At 48.3% G+C, this 18,273-nt stretch overlaps 1 protein-coding gene across 9 annotated transcripts in view; it reads right to left on the reverse strand.

The window, feature by feature from the left end:
* LOC146831037 (RING finger protein 151-like) overlaps window positions 1–18,273 on the reverse strand; it is a 313,078-nt gene that overhangs the window by 33,558 nt on the left and 261,247 nt on the right. For all 9 annotated transcript variants that reach the window (XM_085605257.1, XM_085605254.1, XM_085605256.1 and 6 more), the window contains one exon: window positions 3,445–3,565. In XM_085605257.1, coding sequence (XP_085461383.1) covers window positions 3,445–3,565 — 121 coding nt within the window. The remainder of the gene's footprint in view (window positions 1–3,444; window positions 3,566–18,273) is intronic.

Genomic DNA, 18,273 nt, shown 5'->3' on the forward strand with positions numbered 1-18,273 from the left:
CATTAAAGAGAAGAAAAATTTTCTCTTTGCACAAAAGGCTTTATTTATTTGTAAATGTTAAAGATAGTGCAGATAAACTTAAAATCTTTAACATTCCCTCCTCCCCCAGTCCTATGGAGATCAGAAAAAAATTGAAATAGCAAAATTCAACGCAAAAAAATGCTATTTTCACTTAAATAAAAGACTTGTCAGACACAACTTTAAAAGACCTACAAAGGAGGCAGTTTACAGGAGACTACAGCATTCTAAGGTCCTGTGAGATACGTGTTTGTTGAGCTCTCATTCAAGATAGGCATCGAGGCCGAATCTGCAAGACCTCCCTGCCGTTTGTTACAGAATAATACACAGGGGAGTGTTAGCAGGATAATGTATGGATTGATGGTTTATAGGTGTTCATTTTTTGTATCCTTCTACTTTGTCAATAATAAAAAAGATTGCATTTGCATGTTATACTTAAAGTTGATGCTTTAGCAATAATTCATGTAGAGTCGTGGACCATCATTGCTGAAAAGAGAGAGAAAGAGAAAGTGTGTGCCTTTTTATATTATGTCCAATTTGGGGGGTGGATCGGCTTTCTACCCTGCATTAATGCTGGACTTTGAACATTTGACACTTTTACCGACAGCTGTAAGACATTTATTCCAGTGCTGTACCTGTTATAACAACCTGTGATCAACATCTCTTTGGAAAATCAATGTGTGCTCCCTGTGAATCAGAGATAAAGTCAATGTCTTGATGATCAACACAACTGAGAAGATCAGTTCCTGGAGGGCACTTGCCCATGGTGAGCACTCTGGGAGGCATTAATGCTGGCTGACATGACTCCAGGTGAGTACCCATTCATAATAAACAAGTGACCAGGGGGTCTGGAGGATCATCAAGAAAACCTTAATATACACTGCACACCCTCCGATGGATTTAACAACCATTTATTAATATTGGGAAGGACATGACAGTTCGGGGATGAGTAAGGGGTGCGTGAATTAGCAGGAGGTCTGTGCAGCAGTAATACGTTTGAGACCTTCCAGGAAGCACAGGAATACTTTAGAGTAGGGAGGGCTCAGTTTCTGCAATAGGCCAGACAAGTAAATATACCAAGAGAGCTTTAGCCGGAGTTTCCACAGTCCACGCAAATACTGCAAGCATTATTAATACTGGCTGGAGGAAAAAAATAATAACTAAGATCTATAGGGCGCTACAGAGGAAGAGAAAGGCGGGGCTTGTGCCGCAGAGGTGGATGGACCATACAGTAGGTTGGTTGATATAAGAGCATACTGTAATGCCGTCTTTTCATATGTATTATCTTTGGATTATTGCTGCGAAAAACCAATGAAAGATATATTATTTTAAAAAGCCAGTGTCTTGCTGGTGGTACTATAACCGTGCGCTTACTGAGGTATAGTAAAGACTGTCCTTGCTGCCGGGTTTTGATACACCTGAAGTGTGTTCACAGTGGTCTCAGAGGTGCATGTTTACAGGAGGATCCCACAGCTTAGCAAATAATTACCCTTGCTACAGTAACTCAGTCTATTTCAGGGAGAGGAGTCTTTGTTGAGTCACTTGCAGAATAATTACTCCCTACAATCCCTAATATATGATTATTATTCGTAAGAGATAAAAGTGTTCATCCCATAACTTGGCATTCCTCGCTACTTCTGACCAGTTACATTCACTCTGGTGGTGTAAGAAGCAAATGTTTTTATGACAGGCCCCATACCACTACGATTCTGCACTGGGACAGAATATTTTGCCCCATGTGTGCTGTTTACGCAGTAGGAGATAGTCTAGGGTATAAGCGTTGGCTCCCTCCTCTATTAGACACTAAGCAAACATGGGGTAAAATTTACTTGCTCCATATTGCACATTGGCGCAAAATTAAAACCAATATGGTTACAAGCATGCTGGGCACACCGGCTGAAAGGAATTGAACATAGTCATAACTGGGTAATTTTCTCTGCCAGAAAGATTTCATAAACGGGGAGGTACAGATTTCCATCAATTTATTTTTGAAAGAGGTGGTGTAGAATGAGAAATCACAGCGCCAGCTAGAGAGGTGTGGTGCAGTGCCTGACTCCGGAGCACGGGCTCATGGTTCGATCCCTAGAACCGGTGTCAGCTCAGCGCAGCATCATGCGACTCTGGGCAATAGCCCACTTAATCTCCCCGATGGCCCCCAAGCACCTGGATACCCTTAGGGGTGATAGGTTCGTGCTTTAAAAATCTGGAATAATTTATTATTACTCAATTCACCCTGCTGAGAAGGAGGATGTTACCTAATGATTTCCTTCACTCTTCTTCTGTTCTTCTGATTCAACACCTCCAGAGTGCACTGTCTGTCTAGAGATCCAGCTCTCTGATCCAATTATGTCAACAGCCTTTCTTTCAGCCACCCCCTTCATGCAGATGGCTGCTCAGTCACACCTGCTCTGCCTTTGTGTGCGGCTGTCTAGAGAGAATGCAAAAAGCTAACTTTTACCCACCCAAGACATGAATTCTAGGGACAGGCAGAAGGCCCCAAATTGTTTTAGAAAATGCCAACTTTCTAAAAGTGGCACTTCTAGAACTGCAATTCAAAAACCAACTTCACCATAAGTTATGTTTTTAAATTGTGAGTCCTCAGACACCAAATTGTATTTTGCTATCTTGCACCATTGGGAAACTATATATACTTATACAATGTTATAAGGCAATCTCCATGTTAACCTATCGGAGAGATATATGCCTTGCAGTAGTGAAAAACGAATTTGAGTATTTTACTATCAGGACATGTAAAACTTAAAAGTAAATGTCCTACTTTTGAAATACACTGCACACTGCCCTCAGGGCTGCCCAGTGCCTACCTTAAGGGTGACTTACATGTAAAAGGGAATGTTTGGGCCTAGCAAGTAGGTTAACTTGCCAGGTCGAAATATCAGTTTAAACCAGCTCAGCAATGGAAGGCCTGAGCCGTGTTTAAAGTGCTACTTACGTGGGTGGCACAACCTGTGCTGCAGGCCCACTAGTAGTCTTTAATTTACACGCCCTAGGGAGCACTTTACTAGGGACCTATGGATAAATTAAATATGTCAATTGTGGATAAGCCAATATTACCATGTTTAGTGTACAGAGCACATGCACTTTAACACTGCTTAGCAATGATAAAGTGCCCAGAATCCTAAAGCAGGCAAAAATGAAGTCAGCAAAACAGGAGGTCAGAAGGCAAAAAGACTGGGAAAATCATGCCAGGGATCCCATGTCTAACAAATAATAATACCTGTTCTTTGTGGAGCAAAGAAACAGCTAAACTGTAGTATGAAGTGCTATAAAAAAAAGTTCTTCTATTTAGTAAATATTATTTTGATATGATATAATTTTATTATTGAAATGCTGTCTCAGTACGGGAACCTAAGGACAACGATGATGTCTGAGTAGCATCAAAATATATACCGTAATTAAAGCTTTTACCTTCAGTTCTTCAATTTCATTCTGAAGAAGGCTTTCTTTCTGTACCATGTGCCTTCTTTGTGAGTCCAATCTGGACTCCATCTCGTGTTTTGTTTCTTCCACTCTGCAGATCATCTCTGACCTATGAGAGAATACACATATTCAAGCTTTTCAGTGGTTGGCTACCCATGTATTTCTTGCTATGACCACTAGATTCTAAAATTTAGCTACAACCAGATGAAACCGCGCAAATCTATTTAGAAGTATTTCATGAAATGAAGAATTATAAGTTTAAAGGTAGTACAAATCAAATACTTTAAAATACATAATGGAATGTCAATGTAGGTAGAATACAACAAAAAGAATTTAAAACATCTTGTTGCCAGAAGTATAATATTCATTATCTGCATGGGCATAAAAAACATGCAACACAAATCTACAATTGTCACAAGTTTTCAAAAGTTACAGCTCTTGCCTGTGAAAAGTCTTCCTGCTAGGCGGGCAGCCTGAGAACGATAACCCCCAAAGCTCAGAAACCATGGTCTTCCCTTTGTCGTCTGCTACAATACAGCATTGTGGGCAGTTCCCTTCCACTTCTGCCAGCTGCCACTCTGAAATAACTAAGCTAAAGGTCATTAGTTTGGATTTTCCCACTTGCATACTGCTCAAACGTAGCTGGGGGGTGCAGAATCTTGCAGCCATCCTTCACATGCACAATGTGCATGCAAGTGCTGGGGGGAGGGGGGGGGGGGGGGGGGGGGAGAGAGCAGAGACCTTTGCATCCGGCCATCATTGGTGGAGACTGGGAAGCGCCATCTCAGGCTCAGATAATGAACAGGGACCAGAGTTTACCTATCCTGCCCCTGGCCTCTGTCCTCAAGTTACCAGACCTTACCTTCTGGTTTCCTCCTGACCAGGGCTTGGCCTCGATCCTGGAGCTACACAAAAATGCAGCATGACACAAGCAGGAACACTGGGAAATGGAGGAGGCAAGAAGTGAGGACTATTTGTTGGTGATGATGCAAGTAATTGCGGATGCCTATATTTATCTGTGTATGTGTATATGTGCGCACATAAGTGATTAATGTGGCTCCTTGTTCAGGGGGGTATTGACTGGCATATGGGCGTGAATAGGGGTACATCATGGGTATAGACAATGAGGGCAGAATGGTAATATATTATGGGATCGCCCGGCATATAGAGGATATAAGATCATCATGGCATTTAGTGGCATATTTGAAGAAACAGGTGTGTGTTCTGACACTAAAAGCTATATGGCAGGCACAGGGGCACGTGATGCATTGATCAGCATATGAGGGGAAAAAGGTGCACATCATGACATTCACTTTCATATGAGGGCAGCGATTATGTGTGAGAAAAAGTGTGTGTGTGTGTGTGTTTGTATATGCACACGCACTTAAGAATAGTAATGTCTGTGCATGTGATAGGAGTTAATTGCAACTTCACAGCATATGGGGTAAATGCAAGTTTATTATAGTTTATAACTGGCACACATGCAAGTGATAGGCACATGAGGGGAAATCAGCATTTACTGGGAACAACAAATAACTGGGCGCCTTGTTGCAGTCACCAGCATGTAACATGATTGGTTGGTTGGGAATTTGGTGGAACTTCCTAGCAGGATTGTATTAATCTCTTCGCTGCTAGATGGCTGATCTAAATTTTTATCTTGGTGGGGAAGAGCAGAGACATTAAAAATGATGATTACTTCTCTTGTCAATTATCTAGCCAGCATGTTTTCATACGACTTTTTAAACAAGATATATAAGCTTTTTAACACGTTCCTTTGGCACGGTAAGAAACCCAAAATATCTATGAAAAAACTCCAATTACCCAAAGAAAAAGTTGGTCTGGGCCTTCCAAACTTTAGGAACTATCAAACTGCATATGTTTAAACAGGGTTCTAACTGGCTAATCCCTCAGACTGAATACAAACCAGTCTGGATAGACATAGAAAGATCAATCATCTACGACAAACCTTTACCCGCTCTCCTCACCATGGATATATCTTCCTTACCCCATTTGAAGTATATCGTGCTTAATACCAAAAGAGCCTTGCTACGACTGGAATTCTTCTCCTCATTAAAAATTAATAAATCCAACTTGACATCGCTCTGGAATAACCAGAGATTGAAGGTTGACGGAAATATGCTCCACTGGGACCATTGGTCAAAAAATGGCATAAATCTAGTCAAAGATCTTTTTACTGGAAACCTCCCCCTATCATTCTCCATGCTTTAGGCTCGCCACGGACTAAACACGTTAGATTTTTACAAATTCCTAAAGCTAAAATCTCTCCTCACAATGCGCTCTATTAAACCCTCTGAGCCGTCTATACTCTCAAAGATGTCACAACTACTAAAGTCACAACACACTGTCTCAAAAATATATAAGCTCCTATCCCCAAACCTCGCGAACCTCACTTGAAATGTGAGGAAAAATGGGAATCCGAAGCCAACACTAGCGATATCAAATTCGACTGGGAGAAGATACATACCACCCCCTTCTCGAATAAAACTTCCCCAGTATTATCGCAAACCAAACTGATGCTAATAAATAGGAAATACTGGACACCTGAAAGAATTTTTAAACTTAATCACAGGGAAAGCCCCACATGCTGGAACTGCAACTCTCATGTTGGTAATCTTGCACACATGCTCTTTCATTGTCCTACTCTACAAGCATTCTGGGATAAGATTTACGAGTGTATAGGCAATACTTCCAACATAACCCCCCCAAGGGAATTCTCCTATGTCCTGCTAGGTGCTCTGGACCCGAAGATCACTGATGTAAACAATTGATACTTGTTAGACCTTATGCTTACTTTAGCCTGTAAAATTGTTCTGAACAAGTGGAAAAACTCCACAGAGGTCTCATTAGGATGTGGCAGGAGTGGTTATCCTTCCTCAGAGGAGCAGGCAACGTAGCACTCCATGCCTCTCCATGGCGTAAATCACACAGGAAACTATGGAAGGCCCTGGACGCTCACTCTTTCTCATATGACCCACTGTGAAAGTAGACTCAATTCCACACAAGGCTTCACTCGTTGAGGGCTATACTGGTGATGGCACACTGGTAATGTATGGTATTCCCCCCCTAACACAAACGCGTAATCTGAACCTGCTTGATATATCTGGACTGTATTGCATTGTAGTTTCCTCTAGCACAACTATGGATCTATATTTGCTTGATATGCCTTGATTGTATATAATAACCTGTATACTATCCAGATGTTGACTATATCTGCTGTCTCTCTACCGCTTCACTGTACTTAACGTAGCAAGGCACTTGAGTAGCTTATTATTATTATTACTATTATTTTCTTATTATTATTATAATTTCTTTCTCTCTCTATTTTTGTATAATGTCCTTTCGACTTACTTCACATGACTTGACAGCAATGTAACTTCCGCAAACTAATTTTTGCATCTAATGTTGCATTATTACTGTGTCATTACTTTTGTTCTATTCTTGAAATTCAATAAAAATGATTTGAAATATAAAAATTAAAAAAATACTATTTATGATTTTTTTAATGTGTTTTCAAAACAAGATGACAAGCTGATGCTTGGGAAGAAATACCTTTACCCAAAATGAAAAGCTGGTGTTTGGCCACAAAATTAGTATGATCTTAAAAGTTCACCTCTGCTCAGCAGTCAGTTGGGCTTCTATGGGACTGAAATCTGAAAAACGTGTGTAGCTAAAACTGTTAAGTCTAAAGAATGTGCCTCAGTCTGAGGGATCTATAAGACCTGGATTTGGTGAGATTGTACTCTAGCAGTACAGCGAAGTGCTTCGTAAGTTTACTGTTCCAGATAACCCCAGCTGAGATAGACCTATTGTCGCCCTCACCATGTATTCCCTGTGTATAGATCAAGAATACGGCTAGACGATATACGAAGTTGGGGGGCTTTTATTTGAAGTTCACAAGTATTAGTTCGGTCTCTCTCCTCCTCCTCCTCCTCCTGGTGTAGACAGGCGCGCGGTGGTCTTCTTCCTTGTCCGGGGTCCCTCTTAAACGGTGGCCTCCGTGGACATGTAAAGAAGGGAGAGCAAATATTTAGGGGTCTGTTCTTGTCCTTTGAGGGTTGTGGGGGGGGGGGGGGGGGGGGGGGGGGGGGGGATAGTGAGGAGTCACCGGGGACCACCTCCAAAATCACACGTGGATCAAGAGGACCTCCCTGGATAACCCACCCCAAGACAGCCATCTCCCTCCCCGTGGTGACAGTAAGCCCAGGATTCAGCCCCGTATCTTTCCCAGCCCCGCTCCTCCAGGCGCGTGGCAGGGCGAGACGCCGTGTAGGTGGCCTCCAGGCTCTGTAGTTCTCTCGGGTCCTCCGGTCCAGACCTCCGCGTCTCTTCCTCCGGTAGTCGCCTATTGCTCCTCCACCTCCTTCGGTCCTCGCTCTCCTCCAGTGCCGACCTCCGTCTCTCGATCTCCGTGGTTCGCCTCTCTCTCCTCTGCTCTCGCTCCTTGCTCCTCTCCGTGGGCTTTCACGCTGATGGTCTCCCGGACTTCCGCCTTACAGGGGCTGCCTGCCGCTGATTGGGGCACAAAGGATGACGTCACAGGGGGAGTCTCCTCGGCCGAGACGAGCCAGCCAGCGTTAAAGGGGCCGCTTGCACCCTGCATAGGAGGGGTAAACGTGTTGTCAGAGAGGGTTGTCTCGTACCCCTCCTCATCTTCCGAGGCCCCGCGACACATCCCTACCCCCGGATTTTCCCGATCGGGGGAAATGGGATAGCGGGAGAGAAAGTCTGCATTCCCCTGGTCCTGCCCTTTTCGGTGTTTCACTTCAAAGCGATAAGGCTGCAAAGCCAAGAACCAGCGGAGGATGCGCTCATTGTGGCCTTTGTTACGCTGAAGCCACGTCAGAGGGGCATGGTCTGTAAAGAGGATGAAGGATCTCCCTTCCAAATAGTAGCGCAACTTCTCCACCCCCCACCTGACGGCCAAACACTCTTTCTCCACAGTGGAGTACGCCTGCTCTCGTGGAAACAGTTTCCTGCTAATGTACAGGATAGGACGCTCGCAACCCTCAGCATCCTCTTGCGAGAGCACCGCCCCGATTCCAACCCCGATGCATCCGTCTGGAGGACAAAGGGCTTCTGAAAGTCTGGAGCCACTAACACTGGCGCAGAGGTGAGGGCATCTTTGAGGGCCTGAAAAGCAGTGGATTCCAGTTCTGTGGGTGCTCCTAAGCGGGGAGGGGACTGGGATTTACAGAGGAGATTGGTGAGGGGTCCAGCCAGATGGGCGAACAGAGGGATAAACCTCCTGTAATATCCGACTAATCCCAAGAACGCTCTAAGATCCCTTTTTGTCCTAGGGTATCGCAAAGCCTGAACTGCTGCCACCTTTTCTTTCTGTGGTTCGATGTTTCCATCCCCAAGCAGGAACCCCAGATATTTAACTTGTTGAAATGCCACCCGTGACTTTTTGGCGTTGATATGGAACCCTGCTTGGCCTATGCTTTCCAGTATACTACTCAGGTGTTGTAGGTGCTCGGGCCATGTGTTACTGAAGACAACTATGTCATCCAGGTAGGCAGAAGCGTAAGACAGATGGGGTTTTAGTAGGGTGCCCATGGCCTGTTGAAAGGTGGCCGGAGCCCCGTGCAACCCAAAAGGGAGGACAGAAAAATGATAATGACCAGAAGGAGTCGAGAAGGCCGTTTTCTCCTGGTCAGCTGGTGCAAGGGGGATCTGCCAATACCCCTTGGTGAGGTCAATAGTGGTTATGTATCTGGCCTCACCAAGGCGCTCCACCAACTCGTCGACCCTGGGAAGCGGGAAAGCATCCTGTTTGGAGACCCTATTAACAGCTCGGAAGTCTATGCAGAACCGGATACTTTCGTCCGGTTTCGGCACTAGGACTACGGGGGAACACCAGTTGCTATGAGAAGGGACGATCACTCCACTTTTCAACATTTGGTGTATCTCTGTTTGGAAGGCTACTCGCCGTGCCTCGGGTATCCTATAAGGTTTTTGTTTGACGACAACTCCTGTGGGGGTGGGGATGGTGTGTTCGGCTAGGTGGGTTCTCCCCGCCTGATCAGAGAACACGCTAGCAAAACGAAGAAGGAGGGAGTCGATGGCTTCCCGCTGGCCTGTGGAGAGGTCAGGATAGATAGGAACGTCTTTTACAGTATGCAGCAGAGGGGTGGAAAAGGAGACGGTTTGGGATGAACTCGGGTGCTTTCCTAGCCATTTTTTTAAAATGCTGACGTGGTACAACTGGGTTTTGGTACGTGATACCTGTAGAACGTATGTGGTTCTACCCACCTTTTTGATGATCTGAAAGGGGCCCTGCTACTCCTTCTTCATCTTTTGAGCCGAAGTAGGTAACAGCACCAGAACCCAATCACCTACATCGAGTTCTCTCCACTTTTTTCCCTTGTCGTAAAAGTACTTTTGCTTGGTTTGGGCGACGGCTAGGTGTTCATGGGAAAGGGTTCTTAATTTATGTAGCCTGGACTGCAACTGGCGGGTATAGTCTAGCAGAGCCTCAGCTTCTAATTTCCCTTCTTTCTCCCAGCTGTCTTTAGTGATCTCGAGTAGAGTTCTGGGTTTTCTCCCAAAGAGAAGTTCAAAGGGGGAAGCCCCCAAACTGGACTGGGTCTGACTCCTTAGTACAAACAGGGCCAAAGGTAATAATTGGTCCCAGTTCTTTCCATCCCCAGACAGAAGTTTTTTTAGGGTTAGTTTAAGGCTTCCGTTGTAGCGTTCGACTAAGCCGTCTGTCTGGGGGTGATACACCAATGTTTTTATATGTCTGATGCCCAGCTGGAGGCACACCTGTTTCATAAGTTTTGACACAAACGGGGTGCCCTGATCAGTGATGATTTCTCTAGGGAATCCCATCCTCGAAAACACTACAACCAGGCGTTGAGCTATGGCCGTGGAAGTGGCTGCTCTAAGGGGGAAGGCCTCTGGATAGCGGGTTGCATAATCGATCAACACTAGAGCATATTGGTGTCCCCTACTAGACTTGGGCAAGGGGCCTATAAGGTCCATCCCTAGTCTGTCGAACGGTTTGCCTATAATGGGAAGAGGTTGTAAGGGGACCGCAGGGGGTACATACGGATTGCGCTTTTGGCAGATATGACATTCCTGACAATACCTCTGTATCTGAGCATAAACCCCAGGCCAGAAGAAATGCTGTAGTATTGCTTGTCCAGTTTTTTCTGCCCCAACATGCAAAAAAATGAATTTGATCCCTAAAGTCAGAGGGAACCAGTAACTGAAGGGGAGCGTCTTCCTTTGCTAAACGATAGAGGAGACCATTTCTTTCAACAAAGGTGGGATATGCTCTATTCCGTTGGTCCTGTTCTGCCCGGGCTTTATTCCAGGCATTGACAAGACTGGCATCGTTCAATTGGGCCGTGCGGAAGTGGGTATCTTTGGCCCAGGGTTCTGGGGTTAACACAGAGACCTGACGGTATGTTGTGGGACTAAGCGCTTCCCGCATCATAGAGGTAAAACAGGGATTGTCGGTCCCTAAAATGACCGGTTCCGGTAGGTGTGGAAGGACCCCCACTATCGCGTCCATTCTAGCGCCTGTGGTTGTTTGGAGTTGGATCGTAGCTAGAGGATAGTCCCTAACGTCCCCGTGTACACACCTTATGCCCACCCTCCTGCCCGGTAGGACCCAAGAGGGGAGAATGAGCTCCTGCCTTGCTACTGAGTGTTTGCAGCCTGAATCTAGGAGGGCCCGTACTTCTTTACCCTGTACCTTTACACTCACGTAAAACACTGGGCCCGTTTCCTGAGCATATAGGAGGGAGTGGGGCGAGTAGCTCACATCCATGGGTTCCTCCTCTTTCTCCCTCTTCTTCCTGCAAAAACGGGCTATGTGTCCCCACTCCCCACAGTCATAATGTAACGCCCTGAACGTCTCAGGATCGTTTAACAGACACGACAATGAGGACGCAACCACTTGTGAAGGGTTAGTTCTTTTAATGAAGGCAAATAAAATACAAAGAACAAACAAAAGTTATAGTCACTGGAATCCTCCAGGCTAAGTACGTTACCAGCCCACAGCACGGATGGTCCTAACCGTCCTCTGCATATACGCCGATCCCGGCGTATGCCAACAGAGGGCAGAAATGAAATGGCCGACAATGCCAATCGGTAGGCTGTGAGGGGCACGAAGAGTGTTGGGGAGAATCGAGGAGTCAGGGAAACACCCAGCCGGGGTCTCTACCTGAAGGGAGCAGCCGCTCAACCTCTTCCTCAGACTGCACCGGGACGCGGAGTCACCTCCTGGTGATGCGTCACCGATACCCCAATCACAAGCAAGAAGACTGAACCGAGAGCAGCCGCTCGATCGATCCTGTGGACTTCCGAGTCTGTAACGCGGCAAACACCTCCTGGTGTGCGTTACAGCTGGCAGTCCCTGTGTCTCTGGTCGGGCTGGGAGTTACGACTCCAACCAGCAAAAGCGCCACTGCGCTTGGACTCAGCCGAGTCAAAAAGCGAAGCTCAATGGTTGACCGGTAGAGCTTCCGGGTCCTTCACAGGTGACGATGGGGCAAGACACGGCCCAGGAAGTAACGACTCGACCTACCTCCGTTCTTGCCTTACTGGAGCACCACTCCGGAACACTGCTCTTCACGAAGCAGGTACGTCGGTGTAAACACAATATCCGACAGCCTTGTACCTCCCGGTTCCTCCCTTTATAGGGCGTGTTTTCCTTGAGTTATGTAACAGCTCTCCTGTTTACATAAGGGCGTGTTTCCCTTGAGTTATGTAACAGCTCTCCTGTTTACATAAGGGCGTGTTTCCCTTGAGTTATGTAACAGCTCTCCTGTTTACATAAGGGCGTGTTTCCCTTGAGTTATGTAACAGCTCTCCTGTTTACATAAGGGCGTGTTTCCCTTGTATGACAGGAATTCTTGACAGTACATCCTCCCTCTCAGCGGCTCCCCACGGGTCCAGCGCTGGCAGGAAAACGCCGATGGAACAAGGAGACCAAGCGCGGAGCATGAACCCCTTCAGCCGGTTCCCATGAATGCTCCTCCGGGCCATAGCCTTTCCACGCAACCAGGTACCACAGCTTCCCCCTGCGCCATTTGGACGCCCGTATGCCCGACACTTCATACTCCACCTCCGACTCCACGCATACCGGCCTAGGTGTCCCAGACGGCTTGGAGGGTGCTGGTTTGAGCAATGATACATGAAAGACAGGGTGTATCCGCAATGACTGGGGCAAGCACACCTTCACGTTCACGGGACCCATACACTTGGTAATTCGATAGGGGCCCATGTACTTGGGATGGAACACACTGTTCTTTCGAAACCTCATGTTTCTTGTGGATATCCAGACGTAGTCTCCAGTGCGGTACAGTGGCCCGGGCCTTCTCTTCCTATCTGCCGCAGCCTTGTATCTTCTCTTGGCCTCTATTAGGACAGCCCTTGAGCGCATCAACGTGTCTTTTATGTGTGCCACCCTGTCCGCTGTGGCGGGAATCCTGTCCTCTATGAACGGATGTAGAAATGGCAAGAACCTGGGATGTTGGCCATAGTTGCTATAGAACGGAGATGACTGTGTGGAGCTGTGAGTGGCGTTGTTATAGGCTATCTCTGCAACCCATAGCAAGTCGACCCATTCTTCCCTGCCCTGGTCCACAAAACATCGCAGATACTGTTTGAGCGTTTGGTTCAGGCGCTCGGTTTGGCCGTCCGTTTGAGGGTGGTAGCTGGTGGACAGGGCGGTCTTAACATGCAGCGCAGTGCACCAAGTCTTCCAGAATTGTGCAGTAAACTGCGACCCCCGGTCCGACACGATCACCCCAGGTAATCCATGCAGTCGTACCACATTCTTTAGGAGTAGTGACGCCAATTCCCCGGCCGTAGGGACTCTCTTGCAGGGGATGAAGTGCCCCATTTTCGTCAAGTAATCCACCACCACCAGTATTGCCGTCATCCCCTGGTCTACCGGTAGGCCCACCACGAAGTCCAGTGATATGCTATCCCATGGTCTATCCGGGGTCGGAAGTGGATGTAAGAGCCCTTGGGTTCGGCCATGGTCGGCCTTCATGGTAGCACACGTAGGACACTCCTGTCCCCACCTCCTGACATCCACTCTCATGGTTGGCCACCAGAAATGCCGTCCCATGCTAGCCACCGTTTTTTCAAAGCCCAAATGACCTGCGCATGGAGAGTCATGGCACCAGATGAATGCTTGTTTCCTTAGCCTAGGCGTGGGTATCAATAGGCACCTGCCCTTCAGGGGTATCCCGTCCTTAAGCTGCCATTCTCTGTGACTGAGGAGCCACCTCCGCCATGCGAATGACCTGATCCCTCTCTTTATTCCCCTCAGGAAAGTATCCGGTTGGATAACCCCCAATACCATCCTCGGGGAAATGATGGAACGCTCGGTTGCAGGCAATGGTTCCTTAACTGCAGATTGACGGGACAGGGCGTCCGCCTTCCGGTTTTCCGTCCCCGGCCGATATGTGATGCGGAAGTTGAACCCCGCAAAGAAGATCATCCACCGCAGCTGCCTGGGAGAAAGGTGTCTAGTGGCCGTCATGAACTGTAGGTTCCGATGGTCCGTGTACACCGATACCACATGTCTTGCCCCCATCAACCAATGCCTCCATTCGGTGAAGGCGTCCTTGATTGCGAGAAGCTCCTTCTCCGCAATATGGTAGTTGCGTTCGGCGTCGTTGAGTTTGCGGGACATGTACGCAACGGGATGAAGCACCCCTGTGTCGTGGTTGCGTTGGGACAAGATAGCCCCCAGCGCCACATCCGACGCGTCCGCTTCCACCACGTAGGGGAGATCCGGATCGGGGTGAGCCAACACCGGCGCCTTACCAAAGGCGCTTTTCAGGGCCTCAAAGGCTTTGTTCGCTTCAGGGGACCAGACAAACTCCTTGGACTTCCTCAGTAGCTGTGTGATTGGGGCCACCACTCCTGAAAATCCATCTATAAACCGCCTGTAAAAGTTGGCGAAGCCAATGAAACTTTGGACGTCCTTCACGCTTTGGGGCACCGGCCATTCTTTCACCGCCTTGATCTTTCGTTCTGCCATCTCCTGTCCCTCTGGACTCAGCATCACTCCGAGGAATTCCACGGATGTGACGTGGAAGTCACACTTGCTGAGTTTACAAAACAGCATGTTTTCCCTCAGCTTTTGGAGCACAGCTTTGACGTGGTGTACGTGCTCCTCCACACTGGACGAATAGATGAGGATGTCGTCGATATATACGACCACGTAGATATCCAACTCCTCTCTGAATACCTCATTCAAAAAGTACTGAAAGGCTGCCGGGGCGTTGCACAGACCGAACGGCATGACGAGGTACTCAAAAAGGCCGAACCTGGTCTTAAAGGCGGTCTTCCACTCGTCTCCGTCCCTCATGCGCACCAGATGGTATGCCCCTTTCAAATCCAACTTGGTGTAGATACGAGCTTTCTTGACCTGTTCCAGAAGTACACTGATGAGAGGCAAGGGGTACCGATTTTTTATGGTTATCGCATTCAATGCCCTAAAGTCCACACAGGCTCTCAGCTCCCCATTAGCCTTCGGGATGAAGAAGAGTGGCGAGGCGGCCGGAGACTTGGACGGGCGGATGAATCCTAGCTTGAGGAGTTTATCCAGGTACCCCCGGAGATGCACGTTTTCAGGCTCCGTCAGGGCATACAGCCTGCCGCTGGGAACGCTGGCCCCTGGCACCAGGTCGATCTGGCAGTCAAACTGTCTATGTGGTGGTAGCACTTCCGCCTTCACCTCATCAAATACATCCTCAAAACTGTGATAAGCCTGGGGGAGAGCCACATCTTTTTCTGCCGCTGTAGCCACCGTCTGACTCCCGCTCTCATCTGCGTCAAGGGATTCCGTTCTTATTCCACAATGCAGGATGCAATACGGTGACGTCATTTCGATGCGATGTGTTGGCCAATCCACAAAGGGGTTGTGTTTCTGTAGCCACGGCAATCCCAATATGACGCCATATTGGGGCGCTCGGATGATGTTAAAATCGATTTGTTCCAAATGGTTCCTCCCATATCTCATCGGAAGGACCCCCGTGTGCTGTCCGATGGGCCCCGTCACCAATCGCCTTCCGTCTACCGCATAGACGTCTTCGGGTACTGCTTTGGGAAGAAGCACTAGCCCTAGCCTGCATGCCTCGTTGTGGTCCATAAACATGCCAGTGGCCCCTGAATCCACCATGGCCACAACGGGTATCCACTGGTCATGCACTCCCACGTGCACCGTGATAAACAGGTGTCGTTGTCCCTTAGTGACCGAGTTGGAAAGTGAAGGGATGGATGAGTGACTCCGAGATGCCCCTTCTCTGGTCTTGGAGTCCTCTAGTTTTCCGCCGGTATGTCCACCACGGCTGTTACCGACCGGTTGGCCCGATAACGTGACGTCTTCGGTTTGGCAGGGCATTCACGTACGTAGTGGCCTTTTTTGCCACAATATAGGCACAATCCTTGTTTACGGCGTGACTCTTTCTCCGTGGCTGTGAGGCTCGCTCGTATTGCGCTGATGTCCATGGGTTCTCCCTTGGATGCGGTGGAAGTTTCAGGACTTCCCACCGTCACATAGGATGGAAGGGATTTTCCTTTTCTCCCATGATCCCCCTTTCTTTCACTTAGCCTATGTTCCAGCCGTAATACCAGGTTGATAAGGCCCTCACATGTCTTGGGTTGAGGGTCAATATGAGCCACGGCGTCCTTGAGCTCATCGCACAGCCCTTGATGGAAGAGTGCCGTCTGTTTAGCAACAGGCCACTTGGTTTCCGCAACCAGCCTTCGGAACGCGTTGAGATACTGCACCAGGTCGTTGGATCCCTGTCTCAACTCAAGCATTTCACGGTCCGCCGTGTACGAGTCAGCCCTTCTGTCGAATACCTTCAGGAATTCCTCGCGAAAAGCACCCCAATCACATAAGAGGGGGTCGTCCCTGCTCACCAGAGGTACGGCCCATTGTGCCGCGTTTCCAGCCAAATAGGATATAAGGAAAGCCACACGAGCCTGACTCGTGGGGAACGCCTTTGGTTTGCACGATAAATGTAGCGCCACTTGTGTGAGGAATACCTGCACTGTGTTAGGATCCCCACTGTACCTCTCTGGTGTTGCCAAGGGGATGGCTACCGGCATTTCCACTACTACCGCAGGGGTCTGGTTCGTGAGGGAGGTGCTGGGCGTGAGCGGGTCCAATTGGATAGCATCCAGTCTGGCTTTTACATCGGCTGTTTCTTGCCTAGAGGCAGCCACTTCAACTTGCATGGCCGCTAAAGCAGCCAGCACATCATCAAGTGTTGCCATGTCTGTTATCGACCGGGAGACAGTTAGTGTTATTAAGGTCGGATATTTTGTAACGCCCTGAACGTCTCAGGATCGTTTAACAGACACGACAATGAGGACGCAACCACTTGTGAAGGGTTAGTTCTTTTAATGAAGGCAAATAAAATACAAAGAACAAACAAAAGTTATAGTCACTGGAATCCTCCAGGCTAAGTACGTTACCAGCCCACAGCACGGATGGTCCTAACCGTCCTCTGCATATACGCCGATCCCGGCGTATGCCAACAGAGGGCAGAAATGAAATGGCCGACAATGCCAATCGGTAGGCTGTGAGGGGCACGAAGAGTGTTGGGGAGAATCGAGGAGTCAGGGAAACACCCAGCCGGGGTCTCTACCTGAAGGGAGCAGCCGCTCAACCTCTTCCTCAGACTGCACCGGGACGCGGAGTCACCTCCTGGTGATGCGTCACCGATACCCCAATCACAAGCAAGAAGACTGAACCGAGAGCAGCCGCTCGATCGATCCTGTGGACTTCCGAGTCTGTAACGCGGCAAACACCTCCTGGTGTGCGTTACAGCTGGCAGTCCCTGTGTCTCTGGTCGGGCTGGGAGTTACGACTCCAACCAGCAAAAGCGCCACTGCGCTTGGACTCAGCCGAGTCAAAAAGCGAAGCTCAATGGTTGACCGGTAGAGCTTCCGGGTCCTTCACAGGTGACGATGGGGCAAGACACGGCCCAGGGAGTAACGACTCGACCTACCTCCGTTCTTGCCTTACTGGAGCACCACTCCGGAACACTGCTCTTCACGAAGCAGGTACGTCGGTGTAAACACAATATCCGACAGCCTTGTACCTCCCGGTTCCTCCCTTTATAGGGCGTGTTTTCCTTGAGTTATGTAACAGCTCTCCTGTTTACATAAGGGCGTGTTTCCCTTGAGTTATGTAACAGCTCTCCTGTTTACATAAGGGCGTGTTTCCCTTGAGTTATGTAACAGCTCTCCTGTTTACATAAGGGCGTGTTTCCCTTGAGTTATGTAACAGCTCTCCTGTTTACATAAGGGCGTGTTTCCCTTGTATGACAGGAATTCTTGACACATAACATTGGGGGCACGCAAAGGGAAGGTTGTCGGGCCGTGCTCCTCGGGACCGTACGGGCTCAGGGACTATTTTACCGGGCTTCCTCTCGCCCCTTCCTGGTGGAACAAGCTTAGCTGGTCGTTCTGGTTCTTTGGGGTTGGGTCTGCCCTGAGCTCGGGCATAAGAAGTGGCCATTTCCACTGCCTGTTCCAGGGTTAAACCAGCGTGTTGCCTTAGCCAGCGCTGGCTAGCATAGGGGAGGGCTTCCAGGAATTGTTCCAGATAGATTTTCTTCATTACATCCTCCATATTGGACTCTTGGGGTTTCAACCACAGATCAGCCGCTTCCTTAAGTTTAAAGAAAAGAGTCTTGGGTATGTCCCCGGGAGCCCCACGCTCCTGCCGGAATCGCAATCGGTGCGTCTCCTCGTCCACTCCTAGTCTATCTAGAATATATTGTTTCACCAGTGCATAGTTAGCGGTCCCAT

Source organism: Triturus cristatus, chromosome 5_1 (assembly GCF_964204655.1).
Source record: "Triturus cristatus chromosome 5_1, aTriCri1.1, whole genome shotgun sequence".
NCBI classification, from domain to species: Eukaryota; Metazoa; Chordata; class Amphibia; order Caudata; family Salamandridae; genus Triturus; species Triturus cristatus.